The 21,522-nt window shown below is 42.2% G+C and overlaps 1 protein-coding gene across 2 annotated transcripts; it reads right to left on the reverse strand.

The window, feature by feature from the left end:
- Nucleotides 1–17,104: 17,104 nt before the first annotated feature.
- Nucleotides 17,105–19,828, reverse strand: LOC109897448 (zona pellucida sperm-binding protein 3-like). Of its 2 annotated transcripts, none has more exons than XM_020491938.2 (8): nucleotides 19,143–19,828; nucleotides 18,937–19,055; nucleotides 18,744–18,847; nucleotides 18,301–18,478; nucleotides 18,003–18,120; nucleotides 17,662–17,744; nucleotides 17,509–17,588; nucleotides 17,105–17,245 (listed from the first exon to the last, which is right to left on the reverse strand). In XM_020491938.2, exons 1-8 carry the CDS (start codon nucleotides 19,656–19,658, stop codon nucleotides 17,184–17,186), a joined length of 1,260 nt encoding a protein of 419 aa, XP_020347527.1. In that variant the 5' UTR covers nucleotides 19,659–19,828; the 3' UTR covers nucleotides 17,105–17,183. The 2 variants fall into 2 exon arrangements, 1 of the variants encoding a protein (XP_020347527.1); XR_004211158.1 differs by having other exon boundaries at nucleotides 17,107–17,245; nucleotides 17,662–17,798; nucleotides 19,143–19,753.
- Nucleotides 19,829–21,522: the final 1,694 nt, after the last annotated feature.

Below are 21,522 nucleotides of genomic sequence, written 5' to 3' on the forward strand. Positions count from 1 at the left end.
TGGGACATTGATGATGAGGAAAGGAACATTTGAGATGAGAGTAATGTTTATGTTACAGGCATTGAGTACAGGTGCTGAAAGCTCCCATCTAAGTGACAAATTTGTTATTTTTCACCCACTCTTTGGGGGAATGATTTTATTCATGGAAGTTACATGTAAATGTAAGAACTTAAAGCATATAACACGCATTACATGTCATTGTACGAGTCGAGCAAAAGGTAGGGGAAATCTGAGGCCACTTTTAATTCAGATGAGTTTTTCCTATTAATTCACATGAGTTGACAAGAGCTAGGGTGAAACATGAAAAAAACTATAGTAGACGTTGGCTTTAATGAAGATGGAAGGGTTTGCCTTGCTTGGAAAGATGAAAAGGAGGAAGGAAGCTGAAGTCAAATGAATGTCCTTGCTAGGCGACAGCAAAAGCAGGCTTAAAATACTGATGAAAATTGATAGTGAAATGGATGATTTATTTCCTCCTAAATTGCAAATACCTGGACCCATTAATAAACCTTAAGTTACCTTGACCTAAGACTGTAAATACAGAAATTCATGCATACGTTCATGCACTATAAAAAAAACTTAACCAATTGCTTAATCACCGTTATTCTGTGAGTTGGATGGACTTAAGGACAACAAATTGAGCTGATGTGTGAACATTTGCTCACTCAACAAACTTTGCACACTGAGCTGAATGTGAAGAAAAATAATTGAGTCGAATTACAAGTTCATATTTGCCTTTGGAAGGCAACACTGTATGTTGGTTCAGCTATATGCCCAAATGTTGAGCAAACTGACAATTCTATTGCAGCTGGTTGCCTCACAATCGTGCATTTTTTTTTTTACAGTGTTCAAACTAGTCACAAGCCTGCATGAAAAAATATATAATTCTTCTCTGATATACTGTTGGTTTACCTAATAAACTTTGTTGGCAAGGTTGTTCTTAAAGCTCAGACGGAACACTAATTGGGTCACCTAGCTAACTGAACAAAGACTGACTGTGACAGTAGAATTTGATATTGACAATGTTGTAGTGTGAAGAACTGTAGTTTGGGAAACATATTTTCTGATGAAGGACTGAATGGCTGCCTTAATGCCTTAATGACTGTTTATTTATTTATTTTTGAATGACTGTGGTCCCAATTTTAATTGCCTCTTCTCTGAGCCAGCGACCACACAAACAAACAAACACAACTGAGTTGAGAGGCAGGCAGATGCACTGGTAGCATCCACAGCCCAATGCCCAGTGACAATACTAGCTCACGGGATTACCTCTGCCACCAGGGGGTTGCTGTCCCTCAATAATACTCTATGGCCTCAGCACTTTAAGTTTACCGTTTGCAGGTTGGCCAGTACCTGTTTCCAGCCATTGGGGTTGGGCCGGGAGTGATTGAGAGAAGAAAAAGGCCGTAACACTTTATTATATCAACCCTTTGTATAAAAAAATATCTGTGATTTTTATCTTACTACAGCATCTCTTTACAAATAAGTGGGGGCAGCACTTTTCACTGGAAATGTACAGATGTTACAGATTGCTGCTCTAATACAATTTGTATCAGTTATTTTGATTTTGTCTCTTTTATTATAAGACTAACTCAATGTTTTTCCCTGTATTTTCTTACATAAACAGAAATGGTTAACAATTAACCAATTAACATTTCTGTCGTTTGGAGATCTAAGCAAGGATATATTTTAGGACCTAATTTATGCTGGGCAAGTGGTTTTGTCACTGGATCACCATAAACCTGGGATTGGAGTAGCCATTGGCATGTGAAGTGTGTGCTCTTCTACAGGGCAATTAGCTATAGGGTTGACAAGTGATGAATCCCTTACCATATCCCCTCTTCACACACACATGCACCTGTAAAGGATGTTACGCTGCTTACTTAGCAAGTACCACTTCCTCCTAATTTGGCTCCTACCTGGCTCGAACTCAGGAACTGTGCCTCACAACCACATGTGACCGCCCTCCTCAAGCATCCTAGCCGATCGCACCACCTCAAACGCTAGCTAATCACACATTCCCATGTGCTACACACCCACCACATGCACGCACGGCCGGTTTCAGTCATAAGCAACATAAGCGGTAGCTTAGCGCCCCCGGCTGCTAGGAACTCAGTCTGGGTCTCAACTTATTATTGAGAGTAAGAATAGGAGAATACACCAGGTGCAATTTCAAAATGTGGTTGTGCATCAGCAGCTTTTCTCTTTTTATGTTAGTCACTGACAGACTAAAATAGCCATGTCAGCTAATATTTTTGAGATTGGTATATTTAGTCTAGGCAGCTATCTAAACTTCTAGTAATAATGCCCAAATACTGACCGGGCACACAGTGCACGTACCAGAAGCCCTTACCTCCAGGGGGCCCACAATTGATTTTGTTATTCATTCTCACACAGATATTATATTAACATGGCATAAGTCATTACAACATGTGTAGAATTTCAGGAAATTAGCTGTAAAACTGCTAACCTTTGCCTCCAACCCCCTTCGATGTGTAGAACAGATGTGGGTGGGGCCAGGTCTACATAAGGGTGCAATTCTTTTTTAAATCACAAAAGCTCTGGCGAAGGCCATGTGGCCGATACGTAAGCTTATTAAATGTTGGTGATACTATCAAGAGCAGTGTGCGGTTTCCTTTTTCCTTCATCCTGTAAAACTGCTAAAATGTTGTCTCGGCCCCATGACAAAAATAATACAATTGCATGCATTTTTTAAATAAAATTGCAAAATACTCTCCACCGCAAAATGTGCAGAATTGCAAGAAATGAACTTTTTTTCCTTCTCTCCACAGGTGAAGAGGGGGGCCACTAAAATGTTTGGACATGAGATGTTGGGCCCTCTAATCAAATCTCGCTTAGGGCCCCAAAAAGGCTAGAGCCAGCCCTGCATGCAGGCACACACACACACACACACACACACACACACACACACACACACACACACACACACACACACACACACATACAGAATCTCCTGCAGAACTCCCCCAGGGGAGGCAGAAAGAGGGGCAGCAGTGCATGGGATTTCTCATTAGGCGAATGTCAGCCATGCAGTAAGCCACTCACACAGCCCAATTACAGAGGTGTAAATGAGACTTTGACTGACAACCAGAGGGGGAGTCCAGGAAAGGGGTTGGAATTATCTCTGTGATGAACTGATGAAGTCTATTGTCTGAGGTGCCTGTTGGATCAACACCATCTCATTTGTTTAAAAAAAAAAAATATATTTTTTTACCTCGGCTGCTAGAGTGGCTTTATCAGAGCGAGTGTCTTTAACAGAGAGCGATAAACACAATAACAGACGCAACACCCCAGAGACGCAAATTAGAGCCATCGAAAAGTTTTCCAAAAATTAAACAATGGCGTAAATAAATTCTGAAAACTTTGTTAGCATACACTTAACACTGTACAAGTTCCGGGTCTACCTCAATAAATGTTCAATTGAATTATTTTGATGAAGTTTCTACTGTAACGTAATCGTTTTCTATCACTGCAATAGGCAAAGCCATAAGGGTTAATGAAGGTAATAATGGGTTCAGGGTTGAGATTGATGAGTTTCTTGCTACACCCACTGCTCAGTTATGAAAGTTTAAATGAATATCATTAATTTTAAAGATCTTTCACTGTAATAACAATTACACAGAACATACCAAACAAATGCTGAATGTAATTATTTAATTTTTATTTATTTTATTTTTTATTTCACCTTTATTTAACCAGGTAGGCTAGTTGAGAACAAGTTCTCATTTGCAACTGCGACCTGGCCAAGATAAAGCATAGCAGTGTGAACAGACAACACAGAGTTACACATGGAGTAAACAATTAACAAGTCGATAACACAGTAGAAAAAAAGGGGAGTCTATATACATTGTGTGCAAAAGGCATGAGGAGGTAGGCGAATAATTACAATTTTGCAGATTAATAACACTGGAGTGATAAATGATCAGATGGTCATGTACAGGTAGAGATATTGGTGAGCAAAAGAGCAGAAAAGTAAATAAATAAAAACAGTATGGGGATGAGGTAGGTAAAAATGGGTGGGCTATTTACCGATAGACTATGTACAGCTGCAGCGATCAGTTAACTGCTCAGATAGCAGATGTTTGAAGTTGTTGAGGGAGATAAAAGTCTCCAACTTCAGCGATTTTTGCAATTCGTTCCAGTCACAGGCAGCAGAGAACTGGAACGAAAGGCGGCCAAATGAGGTGTTGGCTTTAGGGATGATCAGTGAGATACACCTGCTGGAGCGCGTGCTACGGATGGGTGTTGCCATCGTGACCAGTGAACTGAGATAAGGCGGAGCTTTACCTAGCATGGACTTGTAGATGACCTGGAGCCAGTGGGTCTGGCGACGAATATGTAGTGAGGGCCAGCCGACTAGAGCATACAAGTCGCAATGGTGGGTGGTATAAGGTGCTTTAGTGACAAAACGGATGGCACTGTGATAAACTGCATCCAGTTTGCTGAGTAGAGTGTTGGAAGCAATTTTGTAGATGACATCGCCGAAGTCGAGGATCGGTAGGATAGTCAGTTTTACTACGGCGTGAGTGAAGGAGGCTTTTTTGCGGAATAGAAAGCCGACTCTTGATTTGATTTTCGATTGGAGATGTTTGAAATGAGTCTGGAAGGAGAGTTTACAGTCTAGCCAGACACCTAGGTACTTATAGATGTCCACATATTCAAGGTCGGAACCATCCAGGGTGGTGATGCTGGTCAGGCGTGCGGGTGCAGGCAGCGAACGGTTGAAAAGCATGCATTTGGTTTTACTAGCGTTTAAGAGCAGTTGGAGGCCACGGAAGGAGTGTTGTATGGCATTGAAGCTCGTTTGGAGGTTAGATAGCACAGTGTCCAAGGACGGGCCGGAAGTATATAGAATGGTGTCGTCTGCGTAGAGGTGGATCAGGGAATTGCCCGCAGCAAGAGCAACATCATTGATATATACAGAGAAAAGAGTCGGCCCGAGGATTGAACCCTGTGGCACCCCCATAGAGACTGCCAGAGGACCGGACAGCATGCCCTCCGATTTGACACACTGAACTCTGTCTGCAAAGTAATTGGTGAACCAGGCAAGGCAGTCATCCGAAAAACCGAGGCTACTGAGTCTGCCGATAAGAATATGGTGATTGACAGAGTCGAAAGCCTTGGCCAGGTTATAACAGTATTTACTGTGAATCAAAAGTTATTAAAGTATTTAATTGTTATGTTTTTTGTCTCTAAGTTTTCACCATGCCTTAAAGTTGAATATTGCATAATTTAACTTGTTTGTTTCTGGGGGTTTTTACAGCTGGAGAACTCCAGAAGAATGGAAGTCTGCAAATCCGTTGGACCCTTTCCACTTCTATTATGGTGGATAAATATTATGAATGGATTTTTATGAATGTGTGGAGGAATAAGATGTATTTCATGGAGTTGTGTGAAATGCATCAAATAGAGTGTCAAACACGATTTGAAACGAAATTGGCATATTGTCAACATTACTGACACAAAATAAAAGCCAGCCAGATTGTAAATCCTCAATACCCAATACCTTCAGCACTACTTCAACACACACTACAAAAGGATCAACATAAACCTTTTTATGAAAATGTACAAATTGCAGTCACTCTGGACCTAAAGGCCAACTAAAGGTTTGTTTCAGATGTAACACTGTGGTAACAGTACGGTTACATTCACACAATAATACGATTATTGTTAATAGTCAGATTAATATAATAGTTCAGTTTCAACGTTTACATGCTTTTTAAGAAGAACGATTTCTCTAATAATCCTGTTTACATAGACACATCTGAAATCAGGCTACCTGATGGGATTAATACACGCATCCAAAATAACATTTCTACAACTCTGAGTTCAGACACATAAAGTGTGTATGTGAAAACTATTTCTAAGATGCATACTTTGTTTTTCAAAACTCACTTCGCTCACAGAAAATAAGGAAGCTTGCTCTGCTTGTGCTAGTACATGCACATATCAAATACACAGCTGGAACTCTGATTAAGGCTTTTGCCTAATCATTTGAACGACTGCTCAAAAAACCAAGTGTTTTAATTGGCATATGCTTAATTCGATTATGACCTTATGCCAATTAAGATAACCAGAGTAAGGTATTTACTTGACTAATGCCATACTCGGCCTACTGCCATAATCAGCTTAATATGGAATTATTAGAGTACATTACTGACAGGTCAAAGCAGCAGTGCCATGGTCCAAACAGACCATATGCTTTAAAACATCCGCACACTGAAAATACCAGCAATTATTTGAGTTTGTAAAACAATGCATTCACAGCGCCAAAGCCTGCAAGGCCATCCTTTCAGAGGTTTGTAAATCAATACCATTACAGCCTTTTCTTTAATGCTATAGCTATGTCACGAGAAGGATTGGTAGATAAGTGGATGTCGGGCTGGTGTGATCAGACGCACCTGCAGAGCGTTAGCTAATCAGACAGGTAGCTTGGGATTGGATATAATTTCCTTTAAAGCTCTGTGTTTTGTGATGTTTGGGGCTGGGAGTTGAGCAGAGAATGTCTCTCTGTGTGGATCGGGCCCCTATGCATTTGTCCATGTCTGGGGCGGTTGCTGTGATCGCACTGGACCGTTGTCTGCAGGACGAGAAGTCTTACTGGCAAATTTGAGTTAGGATGTGCGTGGCTGCGTTGATGATGAACTGGGGCTGTAGAGCTGAGTGGTGACCTGAGAGCAGAGGACTGAGAGGCATTGGTACAATGCACATCTAGGAGCTTTAGCTCTGCCAGGTAAAGGACTTGATTCTTCCTCTGTTTCCCTTACACTACTCTTTCTCTCTGCACAGTTTTGCCACGCCACTGAAAGACACTATTGTTTAGCACTGGAGGTGGGGCCATCGCTGATGTCGCCTAGCAGAGTGTGACTGGGCGGGTTCCAGGACAGGGAGCTGTGCGGATCTGGATATCACCATACAGAAATGTTTATTTAATTTTGTGGGGATATGGCTATTGTCGGGTGGAGTAAAGGGGTTCACACTAAACTGTGACAACTACTCTAATCAAAATCTAATCAAATTTGACTTGTCACATGCGCTGACTACAACAGGTGCAGACCTTACTGTGAAATGTTTACTTACAAGCCCTTAACCAACAATGCAGTTCAAGAAATAGAGTTAAGAAAAATATTTACTAAATAAACTAAAGTAACAAAAAAACAACAAGGCTATATACAGGGGGTCAAACATTTTGGGGGATCAATGTAATTCAGATCTTGTGGCTTGGGGGTAGAAGCTGTTAAGGAGCCTTTTGGATGCTCCGGTACCACTTGCTATGCGATAGCAGAACAGTTAGTCTTGGGTGACTGGACTCTTTGACAATTTTCTTCGGGCCTTCCTCTGAAACCGCCTAGTTCTTTGGTCCTAGATGGCATGAAGTGTGGCCCCATTGATGTACTGGGCCGTACGTACTACCCTTGCCTAACTGTTGGATGCCGAGCAGTTGCCATACCAGGCGATGATGCAACCGGTCAGGATGGTGCCAAATCTTTTCAGTCTCCTGAGGGGGAAAAGGTGTCATATTTATTATGCCATGGCAGCAGCTACTCTTCTTGGGGTCCAAACATGTTAAAGCACTTACATTACATATAAAACAAAAGAAAACAGTACATAACATTATTAAACCATTACATATCTACAATACAAAATGTACCACCATACAACAATATCACAACGTATGCATATACATGTGTCTGTATCTATGTGTGTGTCTCTTCACAGTCCCCGTTGTTCCATAAGGTGCATTTTTACCTGTTTAAAAAAAATCTGATTCTAAGGCTTGCATCAGTTACCTGATGTGGAATAGAGTTTCATGTCATGGCGCTATGTTGTACTGTGCGCTCCCATAGTCTGTTCTGGATTTGTGGATGTCTTGTGGGGAATGCATGGGTGTCCGAGCTGTGTGCAAGTATTTTAAACAGACAGCTTGGTACATTCAGCTTGTCAACACCTCTTACAAAAACAAGTAGTGATGAAGTCAATCTCTCTTCCACGCCATGAGAGATTGGCATGCATGTCATTAATGTTAGCTCTCTGTGTATTTTTAAGGGCCAGCTGTGCTGCCCTGTTCTGAGCCAACTGCAATTTTCCTAAGTCCCTCTTTGTGGCACCTGACCACACTGCTGAACAGTAGTCTAGGTGGGACAAAACTAGTGCCTGTAGGACTAGCCTTGTTGATAGTGTTAATTTTCCTTCTTAAGGAAGGAATTCCTATCATGGACAGACTTCTCCCTATCTTTGTTTCTGTTGTATCAATATTTTTTGACCATGACAGTTTACAATCCAGGGTTACTCCAAGCAGTTTAGTCATCTCAACTTGCTTAATTTCCACATTATTCATTACGAGATGTAGTTGAAGTTTAGAGTTTAGTGAATGATTTGCCCCAAATACAATGCTTCTAGAAATATTTAGGACTAACTTATTCCTTGCTACCCATTCTGAAACTAACTGCAGCTCTTTGTTAAGTGTTGCAGTCATTTCATTTGCTGTAGTCACTGATGTGTATGTTGTTGAGTCATCCACAAACATAGACACATTGGATTTATCCAAGGCCAGTGGCATGTCATTAGTAAAGATTGAAACAAGTAAGGGGCCTAAGCATCTACCCTGGGGAATTCCTGATTCTACCTGGATTATGTTTGAGAGGCTTCCATTAAAGAACACCCTCTGTGTTCTGTTAGACAAGCAACTCTTCATCCACATTATAGCAGGGGGTGGAAAGCCACAAAACAGCAGACTAGCAGCAGCAAAACAGAAGACTAGCAGACTCCAGCAGCAGACTATGATCAATATTGTCAAAATAGAACAAGTCTAACAAGACAGACCCAAAATCATTTTATCATCATTTTCTAATTTATGTAAGTGCTGTGCTTGTTGAGTGTCCTTCACTATAAGTGTGTTGTCAATTTGTTTACTGTGAAATAGCATTGTATCTGGTCAAACCCCATTTTTTCCAGAAGTTTATTAAGGTTTGGTAACAGGCTGATTGGTCGGCTATTTGAGCCAGTAAAGGGGGCTTAACTAATCTTGGGTAGTGGAATGACTTTAGCTTCCCTCCAGGCCTGAGGGCACACAATTTCTAGTAGGCTTAAATTTAAGATGTAGAAAATAGGTGGCAATATTGTCTGCTATTATCCTCAGTAATTTTCCATCCATACTGTCAGACCCCAGTAGCTTGTCATTGTTGGTAGACAACAATAATTCTTTCACTGCCTCCACACTGACTTTATGGAATTCAAAAGTACATTTCTTGTCTTTCATCATTTGGTCAAATATAATTGGATGTGTAGTGTCAATGTTTGTTGCTGGCATGTTATAGCTAAGTTTGCTTATCTTGCAAAATGAAAAAGTAAATAAAGTAGTTTGCAATATCAATGGGTTTTGTGATGAATGAGCCAACTGATTCAATGAAAGATGGAGTCGAGTTAGCCTATCTTCCTAAATCTTTTTACTATCATTCTTTATATCATTTATTTTTGTTTCATAGTATAGTTTTTATTTAGTTTAGTAACATGATTTCTTAATTTGCAGTACGTTTGCCAATCAGTTGGGCTGCCAGACTTATTTGCCATACCTTTTGGCTCATCCCTCTCAACCACACAATTTTTCAATTACTCATCAAACCAAGCGGATTTAACTTGTTGAATCTAGGGGTCATTATTTTTATTTTTGGAAAAATAACATTCCCAAAGTAAATGGGCTATTTTTCAGGACCAGAAAATAGAATATGTATATAATTGACACACTAAAACACACTAAAGTTTCCAAAACTGTAAAGATATTGTCTGTGAGTATAACAGAACTGATATTGCAGGCAAAATAATGAGAAAAATCCAATCAGGAACACAGTGTTTTTTAAATAAGAGTCCCTTCCTATGCTTCCCTTATTGAGCAGTGAATGGGATATCTACAAGATACCTTTTCTATGGCTTCCTCAATGTGACTAGTATCACAAGACATAGTTTCAGGCTTTTATTTTGAAAAATGAGCCTGAGCGACAACATTGCGTCAGTGTCCACCTGATGGCTCTTTGTGTGTAGAACCCGAGGTAAGAAGCCACCGGAAAGGGAGACAAAACAGAGGACACAGGTACCTCCGGATCCGATCTCGAATGGGAAGCCCCTAAGGAAGAATGCGACGGAACCTCTGCATCCAGGGCAGCAAAACCATTTCTGGTAGGTGTCAGGTCAGGGCTTAACATCTCCAAGGAGGACCCTGTTGCCAGAGGACGCTTTCTTCGACTTCCACGGTGAGTGATGTATCTCCATCAGATGGTCATATTGTTCAAGATGGTGCCGGAGGGGAGGGATGCCGTCTTATAGGCTCTTAACCAACCATGCAATTTTGTTTGTTTTCGTGTTGTTCAAAACTTGTTTTGTACATAATGTTATTGCTATCGTCTCTTATGACCGAAAGAGGTTCAGGACATCAGAACTGGGATTACTCACGTCAAATTGGACGAGGAGTTCTTCTTCAATGAGTCGGACGCGAGGGGTATACTACAGACACCCGACCAGGCCCAGAACCCTGTGATTCGCTGGAAAGGAAACATAGGTTTCGTGGAAAGAGATCAGGATGCCTTGTAAGGATCAGGCAATGATCTGCCCTTGCCTTCTGTTTTTCTAGCTAACATTCAATCACTGGAAAATAAATGGGACCAACTGAAAGCACGTATATCCTACCAACAGGACATTAAAAATGGTAATATCTTATGTTTCAACAAGTCGTGGCTGAACGACAACATTAAGAACATACAGCTGGCAGGTTATACACTCTATAGGCAGGACAGAACAGCAGCCTCTGGTAAGACACAGGGTGGGGGCCTATGCCTATTTGTAAACAATAGCTGGGGCATGATATCTCAGGAAGTCTCAAGGTTTTGCTCACCTGAGGTAGAGTATGTCATTGTAAGCTGTAGACCACACTATCTACCTAGAGAGCATTTTTCCACAGACTGAGGATGGCACTAAAACCGCACTCAATGAGCTGTATTCTGTCATATGCAAACAGTAAAATGCTCATTCAGGGGCGGCGCTCCTAGTGGCTGGGGACTTTAATGCAGGGAAACAAATCAGTTTTACCTCATTTCCAACCGCATGTTCAATTTGCTACCAGAGGGAAAACAATTCTAAACCACCTTTACTCCACACAAAGAGACGCTTACAAAGCTCTCCCTTGCCCTCCATTTGGTAAATCTGACCATAACTCTCTCCAACTGATTGCTGCTTACAAGCAAAATTAAAGCAGGAAGCACCAGTGACTCGGTCTATAAAAAAAGTGGTCAGATGAAGCAGATGCTAAACGACAGGACTGTTTCACTAGCACAGACAGGAATATGTTCCAGGATTCTTCCGTTGGCAATGAGGAGTACACCACATCAGTCACTGGCTTAATCAATAAGTGCAATAAATACGTACATACCACAACCAGAAGCCATGGATTACAGGCAACATTCGCACTGAGCTGAAGGCTAGAGCTACACTTTCAAGGAGTGGGACTTCAACCCAGAAGTTTATAAGAAATCCCGCTATGCCCTCCGACAAACAATCAAACAGGCAAACTGTCAATACAGGACTAAGATTGAATCGTACTACACCGGCTCCGACGCTCGTCGGAAGTGGCAGGGCTTGCAAACTATTACAGACTACAAATGGAAGCATAGCCGAGAGTTGCCCAGTGGCACAAGCCTACCAGACGAGCTACAGTGCCTTGCAAAAGTATTCATCCCCTTGGCGTTTTTCCTATTTTGCTGCATTACAACCTGTAATATAAATGCATTTTATTTGGATTTCATGTAATGAACATACACAATATAGTCCAAATTGGTGAGGTGAAATGAAAAAAATTACCGGTTTCAAAAAAATGTATATTAAACAATGGAAAAGTGGTGCATGCATATGTATTCACCCCCTTTGCTATGAAGCCCCTAAAGAAGTCACATAATTAGTTAAATTCCACCTGTGTGCAATCTAAGTGTCACATGATCTGTCACATGATCTCAGTAAATATACACCTGTTCTGAAAGGCCCCAGAGTCTGCAATACCACTAAGCAATGGGCACTACCAAGCAAGCAGCACCATGAAGACCAAGGAGCTCTCCAAACAGGTCAGGGACAAAGTTGTGGAGAAGTACAGATCAGGGTTGGGTTATAAAAAAATATCAGAAACTTTGAACATCCCACGGAGCACCATTAAATCCATTATTAAAAAATATAAAGAACGTGGCACTACAACAAACCTTTCAAGAGAGGGCCGCACACAAAAACTCATGGACCAGGCAAGGAGGGTATTAATCAGAGAGGCAACAAAGAGACCAAAGATAACCCTGAAGGAGCTGCAAAGCTCCACAGCGGAGATTGGAGTATCTGTCCATAGGACCACTTTATGCCATAAACTCCACAGAGCTGGGCTTTACGGAATAGTGGCCAGAAAAAAGCCATTGCTTAAAGATTAAAATAAGCAAACACGTTCGGTGTTCGCCAAAAGGCATGTGGGTGACTCCCCAAACATATGGAAAAAGGTAGTCAGGTCAGATGAGACAAAAATGTAGCTTTTTGACCATCAAGGAAAACGCTATGTCTGGTGCAAACCCAACAACTCACATCACCCCGAGAACACCATCCTCACAGTGAAGCATGGTGGTGGCAGCATCATGCTGTGGGGATGTTTTTCATTGGCAGGGACTGGTCAGAATTGAAGGAATGATGGATGGCGCTAAATACAGGGAAATTCTTGAGGGAAACCGGTTTCAGCCTTCCAGAGATTTGATACTGGGACGGAGGTTCACCTTCCAGCAGGACAATGACCCTAAGCATACTGCTAAAGCAACACAAGTGGTTTAGGGGGAAACATTTAAATGACTTGGAATGGCCTAGTCAAAGGTCAGACCTGAATCCAATTGAGAATCTGTGGTATAACTTAAAGATTCCTGTACACAAGTGGAACCCATCCAAATTGAAGGAGCTGGAGCAGTTTTGTCTTGAAGAATGGACAAAAATCGCAGTGACTAGATGTGCCAAGCTTATAGAGACTTGCAGCTGTAATTACTGTAAAAGGTGGCTCTACAAAGTATTGACTTTGGGGGTGAATAGTAACGCACGCTCAAGTTTTAATTTTTTTGGTTTCTTGTTTGTTTCACAATTTTTTACATTTTGTATCTTCAAAGTGGTAGGTATGTTGTCTAAATCAAATGATACAACCCCCCCCCCCAAAAAAAAAACAATATTAATTCCAGGTTGTAAGGCAACAAAATTGGAAAAATGACAGGGGGGTAAATACTTTCGCAAGCCACTGTAAAAAAATGCTATGCTCGCTTTGAGGCAAGTAATACTGAAACATGCAGAAGAGCATCAGCTGTTCCGGACGACTTTGTGATCACGCTTTCCCCGCAGCCGATGTGAGTAAGACATTTAAACAGGTCAACATTCACAAGGCCCCTGGGCCAGACGGATTACCAGGACGTGTACTCGGAGCATGCGCTGACCAACTGGCGAGTGTCTTCACTGACATTTTCAACCTCTCCCTGTCTGAGTCTGTCAAGCAGACCACCATAGACCCTGTGCCCAAGAACACTAAGGTAACCTGCCTAAATTACTACCAACCCGTAGCACTCACATTTGTAGCCATGAAAATATTTGAAAGGCTAGTCATGGCTCACATCAACACCATTATCCCAGAAACCCTAGACCATGACCAGCCTTTGAAAGCACCTCATGGCTACCAGCGTGAATGCTATGGGGCGGTAGTCTTTTAGGCAGGTTACCTTCGCTTTCCTGGGCATTCCTAGGTATTAAAGACTCGGGTCACGATTGAAAATGTCCGTAAAGACACTTGCCAGTTGGTCTGCGCATGCTTTGAGTACACGTCAGCCTAACTCTGTAATATGCTTTTTAAAAGACCGCTATCCAGATGCCCAGATATTTGTAAGCAGTTTGACTGTGTTGCAAACATCCAGAGGAATAGACTGAAACCCACCATGACTATATAAACTATTGTTTACAGGGGCGAATCACACCGAATGCTCCGTAAAAAATTGATAGAGATGGAATTCACAGCACAAATAGTTTACAAAATGTTTAGATTTAGGCTATAAAAATGGATTTTATCAAAGAAAACGGCACTTCATTTGATCAATGGGATACTCAGGAAGAGAAATAAGAGCAAGATATCAGAATGTAAGTCATAATTTTACCTTCAGATGTGAATGTCTAAAAACTGTCATGGCGGAAAATGTTTCTGTTCTTGATTGCTCTTCTCAAACAAAAGCATGGGATTTGTTCTCTGTAATAGCTATTTTAAATTGGAAAAAGAATGTTTAATGTTACGAACTTGTATTTTTAGTTGTCACTCTGAAATTTCCCCTGATGTTAGTCCCTGTACGGGGATCGCAGCCATATTAAGTTAGACCAATATTATAAAATAGAATAAATAATTTTTTCCCCTCATCAAGCTACACACAATAACCCATATTTTTTTTATTTTAGCAATTTTATATACAAAAACCCCTCATATCACATTTACATTTGTATTCAGACCCTTTACTCTGTACTTTATTGAAGCACCTTTGGCAGCGATTACAGCCCCAAGTCTTCTTGGGTATGACGCAACAAGCTTGGCACGCCTGTATTTGGGGAGTTTCTCCCATTCTTCTTTGCAGATCCTCTCAAGCTCTGTCAAGTTGGATGGGAAGCGTTGCTGCACAGCTATTTGCAGGTCTCTCTAGAGATATTTGATTGGGTTCATGTCCAGGCTCTGGCTCGGCCACTCAAGGACAATCAGAGACTGGTCCCGAAGCCACTCCTAAATTGTTTTGGCTGAGTGCTTAGGGTCGTTGTCCTGTTGGAAGGTGAACCTTCACACCAGTCTGAGGTCCTGAGCAGGTTTCATCATGGATCTCTCTGTACTTTGCTCCGTTCAACTTTGCCTCGATCCTGACTAGTATCACAGTCCTTGCCGATGAAAAACACCAGTGATGCTGCCAAGGTTTCCTCCAGACATGACTCTTGGCATTCAGGCCAAAGATTGCATCATGTTTACATCAGACCAGAGAATCTTGTCTTTCATGGTCTGAGAGTCTTTAGGAACTTTTAGTCAAACTCATAACGGGCTGTCATGTGCCTTTCACTGAGGGCCTTCCGTCTGGCCACCCTACCAGAAAGGCCTAATTGGTGTAAAGATGCAGAGATGGTTGTCCCCCTAGAAGGTTCTCCCATCTCCACAGAGGAACTCCAGAGCTCTGTCAGTGACCATCAGGTTCTTGGTCACCTCCCTTACAAAGGCCCTTCTCCCCCGATTGCTCAGTTTGGCCAGGGGGCCAGCTCTAGGAAGTCTTGGTGGTTCCAAACTTCTTCCATTTAAGAATGGAGGCCACAGTGTTCTTGGGGACCTTTCAAAAATGCAGACTTTTTTTGGTACCCTTCCCCAGATCTGTGCCGACACAATCCTGTCTCGGAGCACTACGGACAATTCCTTTTCTCTCATGGCTGTTTTTTTACTCTGACATGTACTGTCAATTGTGAGACCATATCAATTTCAAGTTTCATTGCAAAGGGTCTGAATCCTTTTTAATATATACATTTCTTAAACCCCTTTTCTCCAATGTCATACTAGCCAATTGGTAGTTGGTCTTCTCGCTGCAACTCCCGTATGGACTCGGGAGAGGCTAAGGTTGAGAGCCATTTGTTCATTTGAAACAGCCAAGCCGCACTGCTTCTTGACACAATGCCCACTGAACTCCAGCCAGCCGCACCTTTCATTACGACCAGAAAATCCGTATTTAACAGCAGTAGTTCAGTGCAGCCTGTAAAGGTGTGGTATAGGCTACTATAGAATGTGTAACGCTCTAACTTAATTTGCATCGTTTTAGTCCAGCAATTCACAGGACATTTTCAAGGTCCAAATACTTTGGGAAGGACTGCGTCTATTCCCTCCCCCAGAGGTTGATGGGAAATTGTGCAAGTCATATTTTGGTATTAGAAAGGTTAAGATGCTTCTTGTGGATGGTAATAGCCTAAAGCCTTATTCACACTGCAGGCCTTAATGCTCAAATCAGTTTGACTGCAGACTGTCCAAACAAGTAGCAAATAACCAAAGTGGACATTTTCAGACAAGGCTACACTAGTTTCAAATGTAGTTATATAGCCCTTCGTACATCAGCTGATATCAAAGTGCTGTACAGAAACCCAGCCTAAAAACACAAGCAGCAAGGAAAAACCCCCTAGAAAGGCCAAAACCTAAGAAACCTAGAGAGGAACCAGGCTGTGGGGTGGCCAGTCCTCTTCGGGCTGTGCCGGGTGGAGATAACAGAACATGGCCAAGATGTTCAAATGTTCATAAAATGACCAGCATGGCCCAATAATAACAGTTGCAGAACAGTTGAAACTGGAGCAGCAGCACAGCCAGGTGGACTGGGGACAGCAAGGAGTCATCATGTCAGGTAGTCCTGAGGCATGGTCCTAGGGCTCAGGTCCTCAGAGAGAATTAGAGCACACTTAAATTCACACAGGACACCAAATAGGACAGTAGAAGTACTCCAGATATAACAAACTGACCCTAGCCCCGACACAAACTACTGCAGCATAAATACTGGAGGCTGAGACAGGAGGGGTCAGGAGACTGGCCCCATCCGAGGACACCCCCGGACAGGGTCAAACAGGAAGGATATAACCCCACCCACTTTGCCAAAGCACAGCCCCCACACCACTAGAGGGATATCTTCAACCACCAACTTACTAGTTGTCATAGTGTCAGGTTTGTGCAGTGGTGTTGGCTGGTAAGACACAGGAACAACCAATAACGCAGAAGTTCTGTAGCAAGCTAAGGTGACATTTCCTGCCACTGACTTCTGTTGCTTTGAATGTTACAAATCCTATGGTGATAATACTTACTCAAAGCACAAATCTAATTTTCAAAACATGCTCTTTTTGGCTAGCCACTAACCTAGCTAGGTAGCCATTTAGCACAGTTGTCAATTTGTTTGTAATCAAGCTGAGCTACCACCTCTTGTTAAACTACCAGAGTAGCTAGCAAGCAAAATATAGTACTTCATTTTACACGTTAAAAGCTCATGAACAAAAGACAAATCCCTTAAAATCCATCTTTTTTTTAATCATCCATTATGTGTTTTTTTCAACAGAAAAGTCAGCCCAAATGATTAAATAGGCCATCAGTCAAGAAGCTTTTCTTTGTCGAGAGGACCAATAGACGCTTCTTGCTCCCACCGGAAACCTAGGAAGAGCAGAAAACATTACTGATTTGATTTATTAGGATCCATTATACTAGCTGTTGGTGACACCTTACTGGGGTCTGACATAGCAAAACAGAACAAATAATTTACACAGAGGGTGCCCCTTTTGCCAGCCTAGCACTAGAGATTGCAGCCAAGGGCTTACGTGAATCAAGTCTGTAAGTACTTGATTAGGACAAGTGTGCACCCCAGGTGCACATTTTTGTCCAGGATTGACAAACACTGGACTGTAGTGCACATGTACCTGGATCCGGTTCCCTTCTCATGCCACAGTCTGTGTCACAACAGCCACACACCTGGTCTTTCTTACTGGCCTCGCGCCATCTATTGAAAAGAGAGTGTTGCATATAGTATGTACAAGCAAAGTGCACACCTTGCCATATATAGCCAGACTTACCCATTTGAGAAGGAGCAAGCCTTGTTCTCATGATCAATAGGGGATGAAGCTGTTGTGGCTTTCAGGAGGCAGGTAATGTATAGCTGTTGAAATTTGTCTCAGCATTGGTACCAGGTAAGGAAGCAGGTAATGTATAGCTGTTGAAATTTCTCTCAGCATTGGTACCACATAAGAATGAGTATATTTGACATCAATTCAAAGCAACGTCATGTTGGGTACGACACAAGCCATATTGGGCATAGCATGATAAATTTTTGATTGAAGTGAAGCAAAACAGCCAATTCTATAAATTTGGACATTCCGAAGCTAATTTGCAGAAGATCTCAGGATTAACTACTCACTGAGCCAGTGTTCACAACATGAAACCTAAAGGCTTCGATCTGGAACTGGAGCGTGTCATCCATGGTGCGAGGTATGAACTGGGACCTGGAGCCTGTCAGCTTGGTGTCGACCAGACAACTGAAGGCCACAAAATCAAAATTAGGCTACCTACACTGCTGAAACTCCGGAAGGATGCCATTCAAGATGGCTGTTGATCTGAAGTGTAGGCAAGTGGAGGGAATGGGAAATGCTTTCCTTAGCAGATTAGGGCAAACAATTAGTCCTTGAACTAGATCAAGTACCTTAAAGGATACTCACCCACGGTTCCCGATGAAGGTATATCTTGGGACAGTGTTGGCGTTTGGGATGACTGTGGCTACGCAGTTGTCCACCAAGACTCGGAGGGGCACATGGAAGAACTGGACGACAGAAGCTTCAAAGTTAATATTATCTCCAAGGACGTACTCTTTGCTGGGTCTCTCCAACTGCCAGTTGTCTGCGAAGACAAGGCAACAGTCAAATGCTTATTCCAAGTCAGATAAACTAGAGCAGGGTCTGTACATCAGCAGTTTTGTTTTTATCATGGCAAATATAACTGCCATCCTTTTGTACTCTGGGGTAGCCACCTCATTCCAATAACTAAGCGGCGGTTACATTTGCCAGTTGGCAACACCATAGTTTACAAACAAGTGCAGAGACAGCACGTAAGTCAATGCCTGTCAAGAGCAATGCCAATATGGCAAGGACAAGCAGTTACTAACCAGTCATTAGCCTCAGGGAGAAGTAGAGGAGCTCCTCTGCAACCTTAGTGGAGGCATAGGGATTCCAGGTGGGCTTCACTGAATCACTGCTCACATAATGATTTCTGTAAAGGAGTCTTTAAATGTGAAACCAAATGGCCAAAGTTGATTGAACTGAAAAAAAAAAGAACCAACGCAGGTGTAGTCAACTCACCTTTGATAGCGGCACTCAACCCAGACCACCACTTCTCTAGTCCGAACAATGGGGCTGCTGCCCAGCGTGGCTGGTGTATAACGGAGTGTGAAGACATAGACAAGTGAATCCTCAGTCATCTGGAATCAGAGCAGCAAACGGCATTGTAAGAAAATCAATGGTAGTCAACCTAGAAAAGTCATAACGATGCTAATGCTCAATGTTACCGTCAGAGTGCTGCCACATTCGTGCAGCTCAGTGACAAAGATCAGAACTTGAGCCGAAGCATCCTCCCCGGTGACAGCACAGCCTCCCAAGGTAAGATCCGCTGGGTGAATGAGTTGGCCGATACCGAGCAGATCTCGTTTGACTTCCACACGAGCAGCAGTCTCCCCACATTGAACTGCAATGCTACTGGCAGGCACAGGCAGCGGTCTCTGCTCATCAATAGCCAACTGCACCTCTTTGACTGGATCTTCAGGATATCTCCAGGTCAAAGGCTCATTGAAGGTCTGCTTTGACTGGAGCAAAGGGTTTTGAGGTTGCGGTGTCTGGACCCTGGTGGGCCATTGCACAGGCCTTGGTTGAAATCTGGCTGGTTCTTGAACAGGCCTATACTGTTGAACTAATCTCCCAGGGGCATGTGCCACTTGGCTCCGAGATTCCGCTTCCCGATAAAGCTGCTGAACTGTAGCTGCACAGCCAAAGGTAAGAAGTAGGAGGAATGTAATATAGAGCGCCATTATTCTCTAGTTTCTATTTGCAATTGTACATATTTCTTTGACATTTGCAATAACTGCAGTGTCTCTGAACAGCCATTTTGTATCCCTTTGTCCTAGTTTGACTCCACCCCTTGTTTGATTTACCTAATGATGTTCCAGACATGTTACACAGCTGCACATATACTGGATGTATCTCAATACTGTCAAGTATCTTCATTTATAATAGGGATGGTCAACTCCAGTCCTCGGGGCCTGATTGGTGTCACACTTTTGCGCCAGCCCCAGCTAACACACCTGACTCCAATAATCAACTAATCATAATCTTTAGTTTAAAATACAATTAGTTTAATCAGCTGTGTTAGCTAGGGATGGGGAAGAAGTGTGACATCACTCTGGCCACTGAGGACTGGAGTGGCCCATTCTTGATTTATAATGTCCTTGGACCGGTTTCCTGATAGCAATGGCATTTAGCCTTATGAGTTTTTTTAATGATGCATCTTTCCCACAACAGCCGAAGATGTAACACATGTTTCCCAAAACAATACGTAGAGAGAATGGTTGCTAAGTGCATTGTTGAAGAATGTGTCGATACTGATGGGACCGAAAGAAAGTGAAAACTTTCTCCATTCAAAATGTGTCTTTTAACATTTGAATTGACGGATCAATTCCTAGAGAGATATTACCACCTTATGGTTGCAAATATTGAGGCAGGTTATTCTAATGCTTACCAAATAAAAATTCATTAAATCACACATTTTCCCCATTGTGCGCTTTCGGCTACACATCATGAAATATATTGAGGCAAATTACAGACAGTCTACAATTGGCACATTTAGAATATGAAATAGGCCCACTCTTTATTTTAATTGTTGTGGTTTTCATTTGAAGAATAGTTTTATGTCATGTTTGTATCAATTGCAAAGACAACTTTTTTTGGTAGTCAACTTTGTTCTGAAGTTATCTGCAGTCATAGAGATAAGATAAACCACGTGATTCTATGTTTAGCGGAGATGATCTGTGTATAAAGTGACACGGGAGGCCAAAAAATAATGTAAGGATGCAATGAGGCAAGCATTCGTTTATGAGTGTTATCAAGTGCACATTTAACAATGATGGTTTTGGAAACGGCTCATAGATTTAACTATGCTCCTACAAAGGTTCTAACAACGCACTTTGCCTTAAAATGCTTTTGGGAAACAAGGCAAAGGGATCTCCAACCCTGTTCTTGGAGCGCTACCCTACCCTCCTGTAGGTTTTCAATCCAACCCCAGTTGTAGCTAACTTGACTAAATTTACTAACCAGCTAATTATTAGAATCAATTGTGCTACATTAGGGCTGGAGCCACGACTGACAGGACAGTCGCACTCCAGGAATAGAGTTGGAGACATTGGCGGATTGGCCTTCTGGCAATTCTGGCATATGCCAGAAGGGCCGGACCACCTTTTATTCGGGTTGATTGGTAAAAAAAATCATAAATAATAATATATTCACACAACATGACCAAAGGTATGTGGACACCTACTTGTTAAACATCTCATTCCAAAATCATGGGCATTAATATGGAGTTGGTCCCCCTTTGCTTCTACTCTTCTGGGAAGACACTGCTGGAGACTTGCTTCCATTCAGCCACAAGAGCATTAGTGAGGTCGGTCACTGATGTTGGCCGATTAGGACTGGCTCGCAGTTGGCGTTCCAATTCATGGCAAAGGCGATCGATGGATTTGAGGTCAGGGCTCTGTGCAGGCCAGTCAAGTTCTTCCACACTGATCTCAACAAACCATTTTTGTATAGACCTCGCTTTGTGCATTGGGGTATTGTCATGCTAAAACAGGAAAAGGCTTTGCCCAAACTGTTGCCACAAAGTTGAAAGCACAGAATCGTCTA

Source organism: Oncorhynchus kisutch, linkage group LG10, assembly GCF_002021735.2.
Source record: "Oncorhynchus kisutch isolate 150728-3 linkage group LG10, Okis_V2, whole genome shotgun sequence".
Lineage (NCBI taxonomy): Eukaryota > Metazoa > Chordata > Actinopteri > Salmoniformes > Salmonidae > Oncorhynchus > Oncorhynchus kisutch.